The sequence below is a fragment of the Gymnodraco acuticeps genome, unplaced genomic scaffold (genome assembly GCF_902827175.1).
Source record: "Gymnodraco acuticeps unplaced genomic scaffold, fGymAcu1.1, whole genome shotgun sequence".
Taxonomy (NCBI): Eukaryota; Metazoa; Chordata; class Actinopteri; order Perciformes; family Bathydraconidae; genus Gymnodraco; species Gymnodraco acuticeps.
In genome coordinates, this window is record NW_022991324.1 from 41,221 (window position 1) to 64,174 (window position 22,954).

General features: G+C 39.9%; 1 protein-coding gene across 1 annotated transcript; it reads left to right on the forward strand.

Moving 5' to 3' along the window:
• The first annotated feature begins 1,562 nt into the window (after nt 1–1,562).
• Nucleotides 1,563–22,469, forward strand: emx3 (empty spiracles homeobox 3). Its single transcript, XM_034240323.1, is given in 4 exon segments — nt 1,563–1,721; nt 1,723–2,065; nt 13,219–13,403; nt 19,589–22,469. Coding segments are annotated over 4 exon segments (729 nt in total). The 5' UTR covers nt 1,563–1,694; the 3' UTR covers nt 19,763–22,469.
• The last annotated feature ends 485 nt before the right edge of the window (nt 22,470–22,954 follow it).

The window sequence follows — 22,954 nt, forward strand, 5'->3', positions numbered from 1 at the left end:
TGAATTTTAAAATGGCGGTTGCTAACGAGTGTCTAAATTAGACGACTAAACGTTATCACGCCCAACATTAGCCACCTTTAACTTAGCGGTGGTGACGTGAAGTCATGTGACCGTGCTGTAGTTCCTTTATAGCCCAACATTAGCCGCCTTTAGCTTAGCGGTGGTGACGTGAAGTCATGTGACCGTGCTGTAGTTCCTTTATAGCCCAACATTAGCCGCCTTTAGCTTAGCGGTGGTGACGTGAAGTCATGTGACCGTGCTGTAGTTCCTTTATAGCCCAACATTATTATCAATAATAAAGTAAACTGAAGTGTTCTTGACTGACAGGTGTTTACTGTCTTTAGGAAACGAGAGCTGAGACTCACACCCTGAGAGAGGAACGGATAACAGAGGGAGGTTTCCTCTGACCTTTGACCCTGGGGTCAATTGTCTTGTTCTGTGTCAATTGACCTGTCGCTCAGGGGAGACACACACACTCACACACACAGACACTGAGCTAAAGGCATCTTTTCCTGTTCAGACTATGATTTTTTGTCGTATTCAAGCTTTATCGTCGTTATAAAACACACTTCAAAATGAGAAGTAAATAAAACAAAAACAATTATAAATAAATGAATTGAATGAACATAGTATTTGTTTTTTAAATAATTAAATACAAATATTATATTGTTATAACAAAAAACTAAAGAAAGTATATAATATTAAATATTAAACATTAATAATACGTTTCCAATACATATATAATAATAATAATACTACTAAATTAAACAGGACACATATAATATGAACAATAAAATATTAAACATAATTTAAAAATAAGAATTCAAAAACAATAAAGTACAAATAATAATAATAATAATATAAACTAATAATAATAATAAAAAAAAGGATAGGTATATATTCAAATTCATTAATATTATTCCTCATCATTACTGTCACTCATCATCACTCCCTCCTCCTCCACAAAATGGCTGTTGGAGAGGTCTCCTCTGCGCATGCCCGGCGCACCTCCGGCAGGGAGGGCAGGGCAGGTATCTCCCCCTCCCGGAGCCGAGAGACAGACACACACTCCCGGCTTCACTCTGCAGCATGTGAGGAGGAGACACCGACACACCAGAGCCCCGCTGCCCGCCGCCCTGCATCTCAAAACCCGGCTGCAAGCTCCCAGGATCCACCGCCTGCACCACCGGAGACTTCTGGAGGAAGTTTTTGGGGGTTTTATCACCACAGAAACACACAGAGAGAAGAAGAGAGAGAGGGAGAGGAGATTAAGAAGGAGGATGGATAGAGAGAGATAGAGAGAGATTCGAGAGACGAGAGTTCAGAGAGCCCGGGAACAACCCTCCCACACCGCCTTCCCCGACGAATCCCTCTTCCCCCCCTTCCCCAGACACCCGAGAGACGCACAGAGGAGCCCGAGATCCCTCCACGACCTCACGACACCGGATGGTAGGGGGAGTGAGAGAGAGAGAGAGTGCGGGACTGCCAGAAGACGAGGCCCGGGGAGCTGAGAGAGAGGGAGAGAGAGAGGAAAAAGAGAGAGAGAGGAGAGAGAGGAGAGGAGAGAGAGAGAGAGAGACACCGCCCCGGACACACAGGTGTGGGGAAACTTAAGGATTTGTTTTGGTTAGTTTTACGCACAGGAGATATGAGAACCTGGGAATCTGAGAATTGTTCACATCTTCATCTTTAAAATGTTCCACCACGGAAACACCAAGAAGGTGCTTCACCATAGAGTCCCTGGTGGGGAAGGGGGTGAGCGGAGAAGGAGGAGGAGGAGATGAACCGATCCGACCCACCGCGCTCCGCTTCCCGGACTCTCTGCACCCCGGGGTGTTCGGCTCCTGTTTCCCGGGGAGGACTTCTTCTTCCTCCCTGTACGGATCCTCCGGGCCGGACATGGGGCTTCTTCACCCGGACTCACACACGCAGAGTCCCGGGGGAGGACTGCCTCTTCACCCGCTGCAGATCCCTCCGCAGAGCTTCTTCGGCACCGGGCAGCACCGGGAGCTGGGCTTCTACCCCTGGGTGCTACGGAGCCGGTACATGGGCCACCGCTTCCAAGGTGAGCCCTCTTCCTTTGCTTTAAGGGCTTTAATTATTTAAAAAAATGTGTATTTATGTGCATGCATTCTGGGGTTTATTGTGGTGTTTTAGCAGTTTGATTTGCAACAGTCGTTTTTATTATTTCCGCTTCCAGGGTGAGCCCTCTTCATCACCTTATATACTTGCTTAATATTTTGTTTTTGTTATTGTTAAATTGTAAATTCAACATGTATATTTTGAATGTTTTTGTTTAGTTCTAGTCTTTTTAATTTCTATTATACAATGCCATGTCTTTTATGCTGCTGCAATACAAACATTTCCCAAATTGGGATCAATAAGTACTATCTTATCTTATCTTATCTTTAAGGGCTTTAATTATTTCTAAATGGTTTATTTATGTGCATGCATTCAGGGGTCTATTGTGGTGATTTGCAATATTTGTTTTTATTATTGTCTGTTCTTGTTCTTCATCTTCTTCACCTTTTATGTTTTCATTATGAGGGTTTCACTTAGTGCTTGTTTCCTGACTGACATCTTTTAATACCGTTTCTTTAATCTGCGTATTTCTGTGAGTTTGTGCCATAATAATAATAATAATAATATTTATCAGATAATAAACTTAAATGCAATTAGTGTTTTTATATTATAATTATACTATATATATATAACTAGTATGATTAAATAACTAACTAGTCTTTCGCTTATAGTATTTGCAGTTTTTGATACAATCAGCATGTGTGTGTGTGTGTGTGTGTGTGTGTGTGTGTGTGTGTGTGTGTGTGTGTGTGTGTGTGTGTGTGTGTGTGTGTGTGTGTGTGTGTGTGTGTGTGTGTGTGTGTGTGTGTTGAAATAGTTATGATCAAACACGATAGATATCTATTTATTATCCCCATTAAACGTGTAATGATCGTATTAGTTCTCTAAATCATTGTGTTTTAATGTTAATGTGATTTATGCTATACTTGTATTGATAGCCTATGGTTTGTCCATGTTCATTTTTATTATTGTTATAATGTTCCTTCATTTCCTGCATTATTATAATTATATTTTAATTTAATTTTCGTTTCCTTTTTGATTAACTTACAGAGAAAATGATCTGACAATTATAAATAGACCTATCGTTATAACCTAAATGTGAGAGGGGAAAGTATTGCAGATTTAATAATACTAATAATACTAATTGGTGTTTTATTGATCTGTTATTAGTCCATGTGCCATGTGCCATCAGCACCAAGTGTTTATCTGGAACATCAGTTCAGTGGTTTTACTTCTTTCTATCCAGTTGTATTTACTTTTCCTCACAAAATATAACCAATACTCATTTTAAAACATGATCTACCTGTTTTCTTCGTGTTTCGCCCCCACGTGCAGTCCTCCACACTGTGAGTCATTTTAAAACTATATACATCATCTTATATAAGGATTTAAATCATTAGTAGTAGTAGTATTTCCCTCAGGACCCTCGCAGCGCTTTGAAAGTACTCTTATATTTGCAAATTGTATTTTACGACCTATAATTATAAAAAATTGTTATAAAATATGAAAAACATCTAATTAAAAAGCAGCAGAGTTCCGTAATGAAGCTAAATCACAACTTACATGTTAGACATGGTAAGCATTATTAATGACTTAAAGACACTATGTGTTCCATTAAAACGTGGTTTCCAAAACAACAAAACAGTCTCCTGGCATTCCTAAAATACACAATGAGACGTTATTGATGGTTTGGTGAGTTCAGAAATATTGAAAATGAATACACAACAAAACGATCAAATGTTCTGAGCGACCCACAAAGAGGATGCGGTTCATCTGAGAAAGTAAACACCACACTTTCGGAAGATTTCAAGATTATGATTCAAATGACAGACATGTCACTTGTTAGACGCTTTTATCCAAAGCGACTCAATACTGTGGACAATCCCCACAGGAGCAATTTGGGGTGAAGGGTCTCAGGGACACAACGACATGCTGACTGCAGTGGGGTTTGAACCTGTGACCCCCTGATCCGAACACCAACGCACAACCACACGCCTCCAAATCACAATTTTCCAACTTAATTATATACATCGTAAGCATTATTAATTACTTAAAGACACTATTTATAATTGGGCAGGTGAAGAGCAAATGTGTAAACTGTAACCGTACAACTGTATTTGGAATAGTGAATCAATAACGCAATAGGATGAGTTAGCAGCTTAAGGTGTGCTATTATTGCAAGTGGATCTCTTGGATACATGCCGTCACTGGAGGACACTAAAAGTCATTATAGCTTTTGTCTGACATGATCACTTATCCTGTAAAAATGCATTCCCATCACATATTAAAAGCTGATTTCATATATTATTTAATGAAAGTCTCTTTCGAAACTCACCATTCAAGGAGAGGGAACTTCAGAGGAGAGGACTACGTTTCTGATGATTCAAAGATCTTGTTTTGCTCTATTTAATCTAAATGTAAGGGATTATTTATTGCTTTGAAAGGAGATAGTTAATTTATAACCTAAGGGATCGTTTTTACGTTTAAAATGTTTATAGGAATCGCGCTCAATCGTCGGGTCGTATTTCGATACAATGTTGGTTCATTTGCTTAAACAGCGGTAATAACTGTGTGTTTAAAACAAACATTACAGTAAGAAAAGAAAACACAACTTCATTTTGGTGTTTTCCACAAAATGATCATTGATATTTATCTCGTTTTTAACACCACAGGGGATTTGAACTTTAAGGCCTTTTTTTGTAATTAAAATCCGCAAAACTGCCTAAATATGATCAAATACGCGATATTTTATACAAAGATAATGTGTTTTAACAGCGTGTATAACCATATCCTGTGTTTAAAACAAACATAGAAGTATATTTGACTACAAAACAATTTATTTAGATTTTACCGCAAAATGATCACCGATTTTTTTTTTTTTTTTTAAACTCGTTTTTACTTGAAAAAACACTTGAATAATCTACAAACAATTATATTTTCTTCTTATTTTTATCAAAGTTGTGTTTTAAATCCGAATTTAAAGAGAAACGGTGAGTCATGTTTAATTAAATAAATAATACACCGGAAGATCTCACGGGAAAAGTTCATTGCGGAAATCAAAATGTCAGGGGGATGCAAATCCTGGCAGGTGGAAGAGCAGCGTTGCCAAATAATGCATCCATCTATTAAGTTCCTTAAAATACACCGTTGGATTAAACTATTCTACCAGCTGAGATGTTGTACTGTTTTGAGTGGACAGGGTGAGCTTCATTCATGAGACACTCTTCTTGACTGCAATAACAGGGGGATGCAAATCCTGGCAGCTAAAAAACCAGCGTTGCCAAATAATGCGTCCACCTATTCAGTTCCAAAATGTCATTTTTCGTGTAATCCTCAGCCGTGTTGATTTATTATATTTATTTATATATGTTTTGATAACCTAAATGATAGTCCAATAAATGATGTGTTACTATAATGTGATGAAAGGCGAAGCAGCGGGGTTGTGGTGTCAAACCAGCTGCAATAACACAATAGAAAACAACGTAAATAAAATCATATCAATTATTTAGTGAGATTAGGTTTGTTATTTCTGCAGATTAGAAACAATATCATTCCGTAAAAGTAATACATTAAAATAACTCCGTTTCTCAACATGTGGGTCGCGATCCTGCAGAGAGGACGGTCAAACATGGATAATTTAAGACCTTAATGTTTAATTTTTTTAATAAAAAATAAGGATTTACAAACAATAAAATATACAGAAACAGCTCAATTCATACTAACATTGAATAAGAATATCAAATATAACGAAAAGTGATTTAAAACGAATTAAGTAAACTAGTAAACAAGTAAGAAAGATATTAAATATAACAAATGGTAAATAAAATAAAAATGAAAACACATCCTTACATTGTATAGAAAATAAGGAAATAATGCACAATATATATATATATATATTTATTTAAATAATTCAACATCATTTAAAAAATCATAATTCATAACAAAATATTAATTAAATGATGTTATGTTTGTTTGAATATGCAGAAAGTAAAATAAGGAGGATATGGTAAACATAAACAAGCTAATATAGAATAACACAGGTATGAATAAAAGTTACAGTGCAATGTGAGATGTGAATAGTTCAATTAAAAGCAGCGGCATAAAGAAAAGTCTTCAGCCTGGATTTAAAAGTCAGAGTTGCAGCGGACCTGCAGGTTTCTGGGAGTTTGTTCCAGATATTTGGAGCATAATAACTGAACTTCTCCATGTTTGGTTCTGACTAAAGCAGACAGAAGACCTGAGAGTTCTGGATGGTTCATCATTTAGAAGGGGATCAGAAATGTATTTTGGGCCTAAACCATTCAATGCTTAATAAACCAGCAGCAGTATTTTGAAATCAGTTATTTGACACACAGGAAGCCAGTGTAAAGACTTTACATGACATTACATGTTACTTGTTAGACTTACATACTCAATAAATACTGTGGACAATCCCCACAGGAGCAATTTGGGGTGAAGTGTCTCAGGGACACAACGACATGCTGACTGCAGTGGGGTTTGAACCTGTGACCCCCTGATCCCAACACCAATACACAACCCACTGCGCCACACACCTCCCAAAGACCTCAGAACAGGAGTGATCCACTTTCTTAGTGTCAGTGAGGACAGCAGCGCTCTGAAGTACCAAAAGTAAAAGTACGCAGGAGGGCTCTTTCAAAGTATTTATAATATCATCCTGTTTTTATCACAAAATAAAAATATGTTAATCTTCTAGTTTGTTAACGTTGAGCGGATTTTAGAATCAGGAGGGATGAACCCCTCGTTAATGGTCTCACATGCAGAGCACACACAGTGACATGTGTTCTCTGCTTTTAACCCATCCTAGCACCAGGAGTCTAGCACTAGGAGCAGTGGGCAGCTATTGCACAGCGCTCTGGGAGCAATGGGAGTGAGGGGGGAAGGGGGGTGTCCGGTGCCTTGCTCAAGGGCACCACGGCAGGGCAGGAGGTGAACTGGGACCTCTCCAAGTAGCAGTCCATATTTTAGGTCTGGTCGGGGATTTGAACCGGCGACCCTACACAGGTTACGGTAATGAGAAGAATTAAAGCCTATTTTCCAAGCCAATCAAAAGCAAAGTCCTGATTATATATAATGACTTAATGACTTTTTACCTGTGAGTCTAAATGACTGAAACCATCAGACTCCATTCAACCATCGCTATTCAATTAAGAAGAAAGGACTTTATCAGAACTTTGAAAGACACACAACACATTCAGATATAACACGATATAGTTATTTGTAATTATGCACAAGTAATTATCCAGACTTCTTCTCAACGAGGGGAATTCAATTGTGGACATTTGCTCAGTATAACCGGCTTTTATTTAACAGTAAATGATTCACCTTTTCCCCCCAAATAGACCCTTAGAGAATCCCATGTCCTTGGGTTCATACTCAGGTAGTTTGTTTGCGTGTTGTTTTATAAGCTTTGTAGATGAGAGGGATGATTGGAGTCTGCAGCTCTGTTGAATTGGATCTCAACCAAGTAGTCCCTTTTTTATTTGATCACAAAATACTAACTGGAGGAAGGGAAACAGTCCAGCTCCAATCTTCTCCTTTTGGTGACTTTCTCCGTATTTTTGAATCTTTTTGGGATATGAATATTGAAAATCTTCATTAAAACTTTCCTATTAAACCCTGAATCAGGAGCTTTAAAGTGTGTCCGTTTTCAATAAATAACTACATTGTTATCAGTTTACGTAGTGGCTCAATTCAAACAAGCTTTATTGACACAGACAATGTGACAACACACACACTGATTGGTTAATCTTGCTGTCAATCAAATGTCGTGTTTCCAACTGCCAATTTGTATTTACTTGGTGCATCTTCTTGTCCTTCTGTTAAAGTAAAGTCTTCGTTTGAATTTAAAGCATTAAAACACACACACACACACACACACACACACACACACACACACACACACACACACACACACACACACACACACACACCTGCAGGTCTGGACTTGTTGTCAGTACCAGGGGATCGTGATGTGCCATCTGCCTCCTCTTCCTCTCTAAAATCTTCCATTACAATGTGTTTTGTGGATGTCTCTCACACACACACACACACACACACACACACACACACACACACACACACACACACACACACACACACACACACACACACACACACACACACACACACACTCATGAGCTGGATACCCTTAGATGTGGATCTTTTTAGATTTTTGTATCTAAAATGGTAAAATATCTATCTGACTGTTTGAACTTCTTTAAAGCTCACATACAACAGTTTAAACACGTGTTAAAAGAAAGTCAGAGGTTTCCAATGATACTAAACTTATTTGCAAGTTTTCATGCAATGTATAAAATACATTTTTGGCTTTTATTTTTCTGAAAATGTTGCTTTGTTGAAACATTTTCTCCCCGCACAAAGTTCAGGCATTATTCACACGTTTTTAGCACCATTTTCTGTCCAATTGTCTAAGTCTCCTAAGATACCAAATCAATCAGATTGATGTTTAATATAATTTAAACCTGTTGTTTTTAAATAATGTTTCAGGGTTAGGTAAGCAGGGAAATATCAATATAGATATTGAGATGGTCTTGTGTGTGTTAACCCTTGTGTTGTGTTCGAAAGCTGTTACCGTTCATGGTGTTCGCGGGTACATTCTGACCCATGATTTATCTCAGTCCAAGAAAAAAAGAAAAATGACTATCATCCAATATTGTTTTAACTACATCATAACTAACTTATAATGCATTCATAACCGCACAATCCTGTTGTAGTTTAATGTTATGGCCCCAAAACACATTACACCACATATTGCACACGTGCATGTGTGTGTTCAGGTTCAAGTGTTAGTGTGCATATTCTTTGAGAAAGGTGGAGTTCCCGTGGGGGGAGGGGGGCAGAGGGAGGGGAGACCAGGTGCATGTAGCAAACAATTATTGTTACAGTGGATGAAGGGGGGGAGGGGTGTCTAAAGTCAAAGATGAATCTTGATTGGGCAAAATTTGACCTCGAGTCACCCACAACATGCTGCTGGGTCTCCCCGTCTCCCCAGACCCCAACACCAAATGATACACTTTGTTTTTAGAGACCTTCAGACTCGGCTAAAATAATCAAAATCTGTTTTGTAGTGTTTATATATCTGTTGTGGAGGATATCATGAAGCCTTGTTCCGATACAACAAACTAGAGCGTAGCTATTATATAATTTAAACTTGAAACGGCTCACGGGAGACCCCAACACAACATAAGGGTTAAGTATATGAACACACACTTCTAAATATCAAGAAACCCCAAAACATGATTTCTGCAGCTGCTTTTGCTTCCAAGGAGAAATAGAAAATGTTTCTATCGTGTTGTTGTTGTTGTTGTTGTTGTTGTTGTTGTTGTTGTTGTTGTTGTGAAGGAGTCTCTACTGTCATTACTGCTGCATGGTGTCATTACCTGCTGTTAAACCTTCAAACTACAGGTCATTACTGACCGCTCTAAAAGCACCTTTTCTCAGGCGTTTCATTATCTCCCCCAGCAGCTCGGTTTGAATCAGAATCAAGATCATTGCTCTCCATTTTCACATCACACAATGAATAACCTTTGTGTGACATTCATGAACTCAGTAACATAAATAAAAATGGAAAAATAAGAGCTAAAACTTGTTATAATTAAATATTTTAATAATAAATACAATTATTTAAAAAAAAAATATATATATACAAAAATTAAAAGAAAACATGGCAAATGACAGTAAAACACTTTAAGAAGTTGTAGTATTTTGCACATATGTACGAAATTGTCAGCGTGATGTGCAAAGCAGAGTACAGTGGCAGTGGCTCAGTCAGTAGGGGCTTAGACTGTGAGCCTAGGGTCGCCGGTTCAAGTCCCCGACCAGACCTAAAGATGGAGTGTGGTCTACTACTTGGAGAGGTCTCAGTTCACCTCCTGCCCTGCCGTGGTGCCCTTGATCAAGGCACCGGACACCCGCCTTCCCCCCTCACTCCCATTGCTCCCCGGGCGCTGTGCAATAGCTGCCCACTGCTCCTAGTGCTAGACTCCTGGTGCTAGGATGGGTTAAAAGCAGAGAACACATGTCACTGTGTATTCTGCATGTGAGAACATTAACGAGGGGTTCATCCCTCCTGATTCTAATCTAATAAATTATAAATAAAGAAAATACAAATAAAAAAACTGAACATGTGGTGAGAGACATGTAGGCAAAAAAGACCCAAAAGATAGTTAACATTGATAATAGTAGAGTAAATCAAATGGTTAACAAAAGATGGAAAATATATCGACTAAATAATAAATACCTTCTGGTGCAGCAGTGCGTGAATGCTAGTGTTAGCTACTTTAAGTCATTTACTACAGACGTTTTTTCTCCTTGCACAGTTTGGCTCTTTTAGTCTAACGCATAAACCTTTCCACCAACATTTCATTGAGTCATGTTTTTGTTGTTGTATTTCCATGCATTAGCTCTTGCAAAACGCTCGGTAACTCGATGCCAATTTTGACATTAAAGCATCGTCTCGGGTTGTTTGGCCTTCAACAGAAATCAACCGTCACATTTGCAAGCCGAGGCTCCCGTCTGCGACTTTGCATATGAATAAAATCCTCCGATGCTAACGTTGGCTAAAAAGCGTGAGCGCGAATCGTTCTTCTTCTCTTGTCGCACGCCATCATTGTTTTCGGCTAACCGACTCTTTTGCGTGCGACGTGACGGTGGCGCCTACGACTCTTTTCACTCGTGCACACATTTGTTTTTATGTAAAATTGTATTGTGAAGGTTTAAGAGAATTAAAAGCATGTGGGTTTGGATTGAAAGAGAAACTCAACGTTAGATTTTTTACCGACAGATTTACGGCACGGCAACGCGTCCGATAAACAAATTAGCTTCTCGCTCCTGCAATCAAAAATCAAATCCCTCAAACACTTCAGGAAAATGAGACGAACCCACATGGGAAAACGTTCTTTTATAAAGACCAGCGGGTAATATTTCACTCGTGTGTTAGCAGGAACATTTTAGGTATGCAAAGGTAACGAATGAATGCACGCTCTTTGTGTTAGCACAGGTGGAAAACAGCAATACTTTTATTTTACTGTATTTTCAAACAGTCAAATTAAATCTAAGTTACTTCAATTAAATATAATACAGTAATGAATGTATTTCTGTTTTATTTAATACATTTAATAACCAAGAAACGTTTTAATTTTGCCTTATTTTGATCGATAGCATTAGTTTTCTAACCTAAAGCTAATACAAAATGTCCACCATGTCAGCACGTCCTTCTTTTGTTTAAAACCAACGTATTCAGGTTATAACGAAACACAACTAAATGTAAGAAACAAGATAATGAGTGAATGACCTACAAAAGTGGCAAAACATATACATTTATAATAATAATGAAAGTTTAATTGGATAATATACAACGTGATTTCAGTCTAATGTAGTTTATACAAAAAATGTAATAATTAATAATACAAATTGTAGCTAACAAAAGATCAAATAATATGAGAAATAATCGTCTTAAAAATCATCAAAGGCTTTGAGCTTCAAGACAAAAACTGAGAAAAACTAATGATAAATATTTCTAAAAACATATTTAGATATTTCTGAGGACTTTTGTTGCAATTACGTCGAGTTTGTGGTAAAATGTTGAGTCAGGCTTTAGTCTGCGGCGTAACTGCAGATCGAAACACACACACATAGTGTTTGTTCAGATTACACAGAAATACCAGAGGGCAAACAGCAACACACCCACCACACCACACACACACAAAAAAAAAAAAACAAAAAAAAAAAAAAAAACAAAAAAAAAACAAACAAAAAAAAAAACAAAAAACACAACCACAACAAAAAAAGACAAAAAAAAAAAAAAAACACACACCCAAAACACACACAGAAAAACACCAAAACAAACACAGAAACCACAACACCAAAAACCCACACACACACCACACAAACACCCACCAAACACCAACACAAACACCAGACACACACACACACCCACAACAACACCCACACACACACACACTCCACACACACAATCCACCCACACAACACCACACACACACCCAACACACACAGACACCACACCCACACACACACAGACACACACACCCACACACACACCACCCACACAACACCCACACACACACAGACACACACCCACCACACACACAGGACACACACATCCACACAACACACAAAACAGACACAAAACCAACACACAAGAACACACACATCCACACACACCACACACACACCCACACACACACACACACACACACACACACACACAAGTCTCTTCGTGTCTCATGGCACGCTGTGAGGATCAGTTTTATGACATTTTGAAGTGTTTAAACAAAACACAACACCATTTTATTTATTTATTTTTGTTTTATTTCTCTCTGCATGTTTTGTTGGTAAATAAACACTTTGCAATATGTTAACAAAATATAGCAAGATAAAATAAGGAAAAATATGTAACTTAATAAAAACCATGCAGTTATGTCACGATTTTAGTTTTGTCTTGTTATGGGTTTTATTTTGTCATTCTGTTCTCCCGGTGTCTGGTCTTCCTTCCTGTGTCTGATTGTCTGATTGTGTTCACCTGTTGCCCTTGTGTTTCTCCCTCTTGTCCTGTGATTACCCCTCTGTGTATTTAGTCCTGTGTTCCTTGTCGGTTCATTGTCTATCCTGTGTCCCTCCATGTTGGTCAGTTGTTGTGTTGTTGCTACCTTGTACTGTGTGTTTCATGCCATGTTTTTGTTCATCAGCTCTTAATTAAAGCTCGCTTTTTGTTCCTGGACCTGTTTACCTTTTTTTGTATTCTGCATTTGGGTCCTACCTTTTTCCACGCATTCTAACAAATCTATAAAGTTAGGTTGTTTGCTTTGAAGAATAGAAGAATATGGCAAATTTATAAGCATCGTCATTTATTCATGTATATATTATTCACTTAAAATCCACTGCTTAAAGTATTTGTTTCTTTATGTATGTATTTGCTTTAAGTCATTTTATTATTCTTTAATGCACACTTAATATGTTTACTTGAGTGAGGTTTTGAATGCAGGACCTTTATTGTCACAGAGTTGAGTCAGTACTTGAATGCTGTTTCTTCCACTGCTTGATATCTCAGAGTGTTAACCCCCGTGTTGTGTTCAGGGGACGACGGTAGTCCGGAGAACATGCTTCTGCACGGCCCGTTCTCCAGGAAACCCAAACGCATCCGGACGGCATTCTCTCCGTCTCAGCTGCTGCGTCTGGAGCGAGCCTTCGAGAAAAATCACTACGTGGTCGGAGTCGAGAGGAAACAGCTGGCGAGCACACTCTGCCTCACAGAGACTCAGGTGGGTGTCATGGGAAACTGAGGGGGGAGCAGGGCATTATGGGTAACTGAGGAGGGCATCATGGGGAAATGAGGAGGGCATCATGGGGAAATGAGGGGGGCATTATGGGTAACTGAGGAGGGCATCATGGGTAACTGAGGAAGGCATCATGGGTAACTGAGGAGGGCATCATGGGGAAATGAGGAGGGCATCATGGGTAACTGAGGAGGGCATCATGGGGAAATGAGGGGGGCATTATGGGTAACTGAGGAGGGGCATCATGGGTAACTGAGGAAGGCATCATGGGTAACTGAGGAGGGCATCATGGGGAAATGGGGAGGGCATCATGGGTAACTGAGGAGGGCATCATGGGGAAATGAGGGGGGGCATTATGGGTAACTGAGGAGGGCATCATGGGTAACTGAGGAAGGCATCATGGGTAACTGAGGAGGGCATCATGGGGAAATGAGGAGGGCATCATGGGTAACTGAGGAGGGCATCATGGGGAAATGAGGGGGGCATTATGGGTAACTGAGGAGGGCATCATGGGTAACTGAGGAAGGCATCATGGGTAACTGAGGAGGGCATCATGGGGAAATGAGGGGGGCATTATGGGTAACTGAGGAGGGCATTATGGGTAACTGAGGAGGGCATCATGGGTAACTGAGGAAGGCATCATGGGGAAATGAGGAGGGCATTATGGGTAACTGAGGAAGGCATCATGGGTAACTGAGGAAGGCATCATGGGTAACTGAGGAGGGCATCATGGGTAACTGAGGAGGGCATCATGGGTAACTGAAGATTCAAGACTTTTATTTTTGATTGATTGATACATTTTATTTCGAAAAAGTAAAATAAATAATTACAAAACAAATGTTGCAGTGCATAGTCATGTAAGAGAAATCAAAACAAAAAATGACATTTACACCAACAACAACAGCATTGGCAACATAAACAGTGCCACATCTAGTGTTTGAAAAGGATTGAGAAGAAGTATAACTTATTTAATCTCACCCCCTTGTCCCTAAATGATTTATTTATAATCTTTAATCTGCAATAATTATCATTATTATTAATTATTATTGTTATTATTATTATGAATCAGCTTTACCTGTTGATTGACATATATACATACTCACACATATACACATAGTCAAACACCTTCCTCATCCCTGTACCTCGAGAAAAGGTACATTTCATACAATTTCTCTGTATTTCTTCTTGAACTGGTTAATGTCTGGAGATGGCTTTAGCTTTGTACAAAGCTGCAGTGTAGATATGTCAATGAAAATCTGAGGTCACAGGCTCCTCCAACAGTGCAACATAATATAATAAAACATACAGAATAGTTAACTGAGGAGAGGGAGGAGGGCATCATGGGTAACTGAGGAGAGGGAGGAGGGCATCATGGGTAACTGAGGAGAGGGAGGAGGGCATCATGGGTAACTGAGGAGAGGGAGGATGGCATCATGGGTAACTGAGGAGAGGGTGGAGGGCATCATGAGTAACTGAGGAGAGGGTGAAGGTCATCATGGGTAACTGAGGAGAGGGTGGAGGGCATCATGGGTAACTGAGGAGAGGGAGGAGGGCATCATGGGTAACTGAGGAGAGGGAGGAGGGCATCATGGGTAACTGAGGAGAGGGAGGAGGGCATCATGGGTAACTGAGGAGAGGGAGGAGGGCATCATGGGTAACTGAGGAGAGGGTGGAGGGCCATCATGGTAACTGAGGAGAGGGAGGAGGGCATCATGGGTAACTGAGGAAGGCATCATGGGTAACTGAGGAGAGGGTGGATGGCATCATGGGTAACTGAGGAGAGGGAGGAGGGCATCATGGGTAACTGAGGAGAGGGAGGAGGGCATCATGGGTAACTGAGGAGAGGGAGGAGGGCATCATGGGTAACTGAGGAGAGGGAGGAGGGCATCATGGGTAACTGAGGAGAGGGTGGAGGGCATCATGGGTAACTGAGGAGAGGGAGGAGGGCATCATGGGTAACTGAGGAGAGGGAGGAGGGCATCATGGGTAACTGAGGAGAGGGAGGAGGGCATCATGGGTAACTGAGGAGAGGGTGGAGGGCATCATGGGTAACTGAGGAGAGGGTGGAGGGCATCATGGGTAACTGAGGAGAGGGAGGAGGGCATCATGGGTAACTGAGGAGAGGGAGGAGGGCATCATGGGTAACTGAGGAGAGGGAGGAGGGCATCATGGGTAACTGAGGAGAGGGTGGAGGGCATCATGGGTAACTGAGGAGAGGGTGGATGGCATCATGGGTAACTGAGGAGAGGGAGGAGGGCATCATGGGTAACTGAGGAGAGGGTGGATGGCATCATGGGTAACTGAGGAGAGGGAGGAGGGCATCATGGGTAACTGAGGAGAGGGAGGGAGGGCAATCATGGGTAACTGAGGGAAGGAGGAGGGCATCATGGGTAACTGAGGAACAGGGAGGAGAGGCATCATGGGTCAACTGAGGAGAGGGTGGAGGGCAATCATGGGTAACTGAGGAGAGGAGGAGGGCATCATGGGTAACTGAGGAGAGGGAGGAGAGCATCATGGGTAACTGAGGAGAGGGTGGAGGGCATCATGGGTAACTGAGGAGAGGGAGGAGGGCATCATGGGTAACTGAGGAGAGGGAGGAGGGCAATCATGGGTACTGAGGAGAGGGAGGAGGGCATCATGGGTAACTGAGGAGAGGGTGGAGGGCATCATGGGTAACTGAGGAGAGGGAGGAGGGCATCATGGGTAACTGAGGAGAGGGTGGAGGGCATCATGGGTAACTGAGGAGAGGGTGGAGGGCATCATGGGTAACTGAGGAGAGGGAGGAGAGCATCATGGGTAACTGAGGACAGGGAGGAGGGCATCATGGGTAACTGAGGAGAGGGAGGAGGGCATCATGGGTAACTGAGGAGAGGGAGGAGGGCATCATGGGTAACTGACGGTATGTCATAAAAAGTACTAAAAAGTCAAACCATTTCAAAAGCTCAGAAGCAAAGTCTCAGTATATCTTCATAGAATAAATACCTGACTGTGTTTGTACTTTCTGAGACACACACACTTTGCCTTCACTGTCATTAGTTCTAATAGTTATCTTGAGTTCATGGGAGTGCAGTTCCTCTGCCGCTGCCTTGCTCAACAGCCGTCAGTCAGACTCATCGTTTTCCACGGTGATGTCACAAGCGCCTGGCGGAGCTCCAGCTGACAGGAAGTGAGCGTTGGTTAGTCAGCGCTGATTGGGGTGTTTTTGCTGCGTTGCTTCGGAGTCCTGACGCCAGTGAATCACCTGGGATCGTTATGATCTCACTGCAGAGACATAATCCATCAATCAGGAGGGATTAGTCACTTCTGCAATCACTGACGAGCTTCTTCAGCCAACAACTGTTTCAAAACTTTAATAAACAGACGTCAACTTTCTTTCCACGGCTGAGTGGAAGAAAAATATTTAGCTTAATCCGCCGCAGAGAGAAATGAGTGCTAATAGACGATCTATCAATAATCCTTAATGTTTGAATAACTATTTATGTAATGTTATTAATCCTTGTAATGTTATACTCATTTATTAATGCTTTACACAGTGTAGAACTAATTAACAAAGCTTTTCATTTCATGATATTCACCTTTTATTTAATCTAAAGATTAAGCTTTTGTTTTTTTTAAATGATCCACCACTGGACAACCTTTCTTTTCGTTTAGATGACGTCATTTAACATTCAAACACTTTTCACCCCCCGTCAAGCAATTTACAAAGTCACTACAGTAACACAACAATGTACACATTTAAAATAAATCATAATTATTTATTTAAACCATGTAAAATGCAAATACCACAAGCTTTACACATTATGAGAATTAAAACCAAAGCTTCTAAGGCAGGGGGGTCAAACTCAAACACACAGTGGGCCAAAATAAACAAATGGGTACTAGTGGAGGGCCGGACTGGTTCAATGTTTATTGCAGAAGTTATTGAAATGAACTTATTGCACATATTAAACCTGGAACTAACAAAGCCTAAATTATTGCCTACAAAAACAACATTAAACATTAAATAATCAGTTGCATTTCTTATGGCTCTATCTGCAGCTTTTCCAGAGTCATTTCTTATGATTACATTTCCCCACAGGCCAACAACAGCTTCAACAAAACTATTCCCCTCAAAGAACAAACCAAACATGCCCTGTTGTCTCAAGAGAGAAAGTGCAGAAGGAAACATCCATTGAACTCAGGGTGCTGCTCTGTGATGCTAGTTCAGATACTTGGCATCTCATCTCGGGTGCAAGGTCATCAATGTTTGGGCTCAGGCTCTGAGAGGAGGAGACCCTCAGGATGGAGTGAAGGTGTGCGTGCAATATACCGGCGGGCCAGATCTAATAGTAATTAGAAATGATCCTGCAGGCCGAAATTAAATCCACCACGGGCCTGATTTGGCCCCCGGGCCTTGAGTTTGACACATGTGTTCTAAAGTAATAAGCAGTCTGACTTCAATTTGATTTATTTCTCAGTGAGGACCAGACTGCAGAAACACATAATTCCTTACATTTATTATAGCGCTTTTCCAGATGCTCAAAGCGCTTTACAAATACACATTACACGTATCATACATGCAATGGTCATGTACACACACACACACACACACACACACACACACACACACACACACACACACACACACACACACACACACACACACACACCACACACACACACACACACACACACACACACACACACACACACACAAACACACACATAAACACAATTAAACACACACAGTCATACGGGTTGATTTCAGTCGTTTAATTAACTGCAAATGGTGCGTTCAGGTGTCTTTTTTGCATTAAATGGCTTATAGATCAACAGTTAGAACTTATTTAATCAAAATGTTTCAGCTGATTTGTTGTAATTTACCAGTCCTTTATGAACTCTAACTAAATGTGTGTGTATGATACGAATACCACCAGCTCTACACAGTATGATAATTAAAACCAAAGCTTTTAAAGTAACAAGAAGTCTCAGGCTCAGAGCGCAGCCAAACAATGAAACCCCCTGACATATATCTTTCCTTCTGAGTTTAAACTGTCAATATTGAATCATAATTACCCGTCAGATATTAATGATTCACCTGAGGGCCGAGCTGTCGTTCAGATTGAAAGGCAGAGCGCTGAGTGAGATCTCAGGTTGCACAATGTGTCAGACAGGACGTGTTTTAACAGTCAGGCGCATGTTTTACCAGCTATCAGATATGAAATCACTTCTAGCTTCATCGCTGTCAGTGGCTGATAGCAGAGCTAAAAGGTGACTCACTACATGTTGCGTCTATGGCATGTTTTATTTCAGACTAATGGAATGGAAACATTTAAATCCACTTTCAGGAGTTTATTTGAATAACTTTGTCTATTTGTGCTGTTGATCTCTCCTGAATTCACTCAAAGTTAGAAAAACACAATGCCTCATTTACATCTTAAAACATAACACCTCAGGAAACCTTTACCTGTATTAACACACACATTAAATGAGGATTTTACTGTTTTCTACACACAAATCTGGTGGTGATTTTACCTGTTTTTACACACACATGTAATGATGATTTTACCTACAGTATATAAACACACACCTGTAGCAATGATTTTACCTGTAGGGATGATTTTACCTGCATTACCTTACACACACCTGTAATCATAATTTCACTTGTTTAAACACACACCTGTAGTGAGGATTTTACACACATTAACACACCTGTAGTTATCTATCTACCTGTACTAACACACACCTGTAGTGAAGATATTACCTGTACTAACACACACCTGTAGTGAGGATTTTACACACATTAACACACCTGTAGTTATCTATCTACCTATATTAACACACATATGTAGTGGTGTACTTAACTGTATTAACACACATATGTGTTGATATGTTTACCTGGGTGGTGAATATATATTACCTGTATAAACACACACCTGTAGTGATTTATTTACACACATATGTTGTGACGTATTTACCTGTATTAACACACCTGTAGTGACGTATTAACACACACCTGTAGTATGTGTTTACCTGTATTAACACACCTCTAGTGACGTATTTAACTGTATTAACACACCTGTAGTGATGATTTTACCTGTATTAACACAGTGTTGATTGTACCTGTATTAACACACCTGTAGTTAACCATCTACCTGTATTAACACACCTGTCTCTCTCTCTCTCTGCAGGTGAAGGTCTGGTTTCAGAACCGCAGGACGAAGCACAAGCGTCAGAAGTTGGAGGAAGAGTCTCCTGAAGCGCTGCAGAAGAGGAAGGGCAGTCAACACATCAATCGCTGGAGGGCGGCCACACACCAGCCGGGGGGCGGGGGGGAGGACGTGGACGTGCTCAGCGAGGACTAGACTGCAGACACACACACATGAACACACACATACACACATAAACACACACATATACACACACAGTCATACTGGTTAGTGTTAGACATCCAAAAGTGTGTTCAGGCGACTTTTTCAAGTTTACAAAGCTTTTAGATCCACAGCTAGACCGAATTCAATCAAATGGTCCATTAGGTGCATAAAACATGCAGTCATTTGGCCAAACATTTACTAATCTAAGCCTTAACTGTTGCACGAATGTTGGTAGAATATAACTACAACTACTGCAATGAGAAATACATTGAACTACTAACATTTGCATAAATAAAAAATAACACATGTGGTCTAAATAATGCACCAAAATACAAAGTGTGTCACGCTGTTGATAGAGAAAGAGCGCTAAACCTCCTGACTGTTTAAAATTAAATGTTGGAATTAAAGGGACAACATACTTTTGTAAAAGGCGGACCCTGAACACACCACATGCCAACCTTAGTGTGAAGCAGTGAGGATGAAGATTCATATTTGATCTTGCCTCGTGCAAAAGTCTGCAGGAGGATTATACAGGACTCCAAACATACCTTACACAATTGGAAAGTTACCAAATGTATCTTTGTATAACAGAGGATATGGCGTCCGTGTTTTAACACTGCTGACAAGCCAACAGGTGGAGGCAGGTGATTCTGCAAATCTGCCAAAAACATGCAGGGTAACAATGATGAGTTTATTAATCTGTATCAAATATTAATTTACAGTTTGATTACGGCTCAGCTCAAAGATGCATACTGTGTCTAAATGTCTCACTAAACTGGTAAGATAGACAATGTAAAACAGACACACTGTTAAACTCTTAATTACAGTAATATTCTGACATTAAATGTTAAGTTTTGGATAGTTTTGAATACTCTTATCAGATGAATAACACACCCACAACACACATCTACACAGAACATGCATACACATCTCACCTTCCCGAGGACTGATGGATGTCCCTGAAGGCATCACGCTCATGCAAACAGCAGGAGGTCAAAACTCTGCTGTGAAAGACGAGGATAAAAAAAAGAAGACACTTTGATCAGCCACAAAGGATGGCTACAAACACTGAACCTCCCTTTTGGAGTTGGACTGAAGAGGATATTCAACGCTTCCGAGAGGCGAAAAATAAAAATAAACGGGACACCAAACGCAGCTGTTGACTGTCGGTGGATTTTATTTGGTGCCAAACGAAAAGCCAGAGTTTCCTGGAAAAAAAGAAAGGATTAAAGTGAGAGAGGAAGCTGGTTTCTGAGCGTCTGTCCGCGACAGACGGCCGCCGGCTCGCAGGAAGTCTGCTCAGCTGAACAACACGTCTGAAAAGAGGAAAATATGGTTCCTCCGACGGAGAAGAAGGAACTGAAAAAGTTTTCTGTAACATTTATCTGCAACGATTTGAAATAATGATCCACCTTGAACACTGTCATGTGCCAACAAAGCATCTTGGTGTGATGCTCTTCACACTGCAGGGTTTTAACTTTATTTGCATCAAAATGTCACGTTTTTACACTCGGAGAATCTGAATTTGAGTTTTACGATAAGAGCAAGGTACAACGTGGTCTTTGTCAACTTGTTAAATTGTTAAATAATCATGGAATCAACCACATTTAGCTTCTGATGAATGGGATGATTGGTCACATTTATGATATGATTATAATAACGTAAATTGTCGCAAAAAAACAGTTTTTTAGGATTTAACCAATTGTTTCTGTGTTATTTGACCACAAAAAATGACGATTTGTTTTTAAATCACACTGTTTTAAGTCACTTGCATGCCTCCACAGTGAACCACAGGCGAGCTGGCAAAGCATCATGGGAAGTGTAGTTGCTTTACAAGTTGACAAAGACACGTTTATTCTCTTAATTGAATAAGCAGAACATCACAGACTGAATATATTTAACAAATGGAGTTTAATTTATGAATTAAAAGTCACACTTCCTGTTGGAGGAACCTGATATTTCTTTTCACAAAGTATTTTCTGCAGAATCACCCCAAATGGAAAAATATTTACCTCTAACATGTTTGTATAACCCTGACTATATTTAATATTGTTTTTATTGTCAACAGATATCACGGCTCTCAGCTCCAAGCCCATTGACATCAACATTTAGAAACACTTATAGTTCCGTTGTTTAAAAAAAGGCTTAAAACATTTCCTCGAAAGGATGGAAATAGTGCCTTTGGGACTATTTTACGTGGCTTATCATTCCTTTTTTAAATGGGGTTTGTTGACAAGAATACAAATATGAAATCATGCATCCTTCAGGATTTATATTACATTTTTCAGGGCGGGATTTTTAATTCAGCGGCATCAGAAACCAGCTTTTTATTCTACCGGTAGTTTGTTTTGGGTGTTTTTGGAAACACAAGAAAAAGTAGGTATTTATGTAAAAAAAAGTATTCTATGCATCTGATGTGTATATAATGATAATAATAATAATATGGATAATGGATTTTTGTTTTTCACTGCATACGTTCATCTGTTTGTTTCTTTTTCATGGACAGATTTACCTCATCATCTCCTTATGTAGCACTTCTTCTTAGTCAAATCTATTTTTTCATCGTTTTAGGATCGAATGCACTAACTGTACGCCTCGTGTCCTTTCCTCGGAACGAAAGGGACGGAAAACGACAGAAGCTTTGTACTTCCTGTGCGGACATTTGGAAAAATATAAATAAAATGAGATTGAAATCAAACGTTATGTCTGTGTGGTTTGAAGTCTGAAATTGTGAAGATAAATTGGGTTTTCTTCGAGAAATATAGTTATTTTTTATGCGAAAAATGCTTATGCCTATGATCTGGTAGATTTTTTGTTAAGTGAAAATTAAGACAGATTATTGATGTGAGGGAGTTTCTTTTTAATACTTGTTTTTATAAATAATATCACAGCTTTTAATTTAATTTTAATTTTGAAACATTTAATACAAAGTTAAGTACAACCAAAACATTCAGAGTTTGTTATCCTTTTACTTATTTAATATATTGTATTAAAGGGGACCTATTATGCAAAATGCACTTCTTGATGTCTTTTATACATCAACATGTGTCCCCGGTGTGTCAGGGAACTCACGCAGCGTCAGAAAATAAAGCCCTCTCTCTTTTCCTCCGTACCCAAATCTCTAAAAAAAGGGAACAACGAGCTGATCCAGATTTGCGTCCGATATGACGTCATATCTGAAAT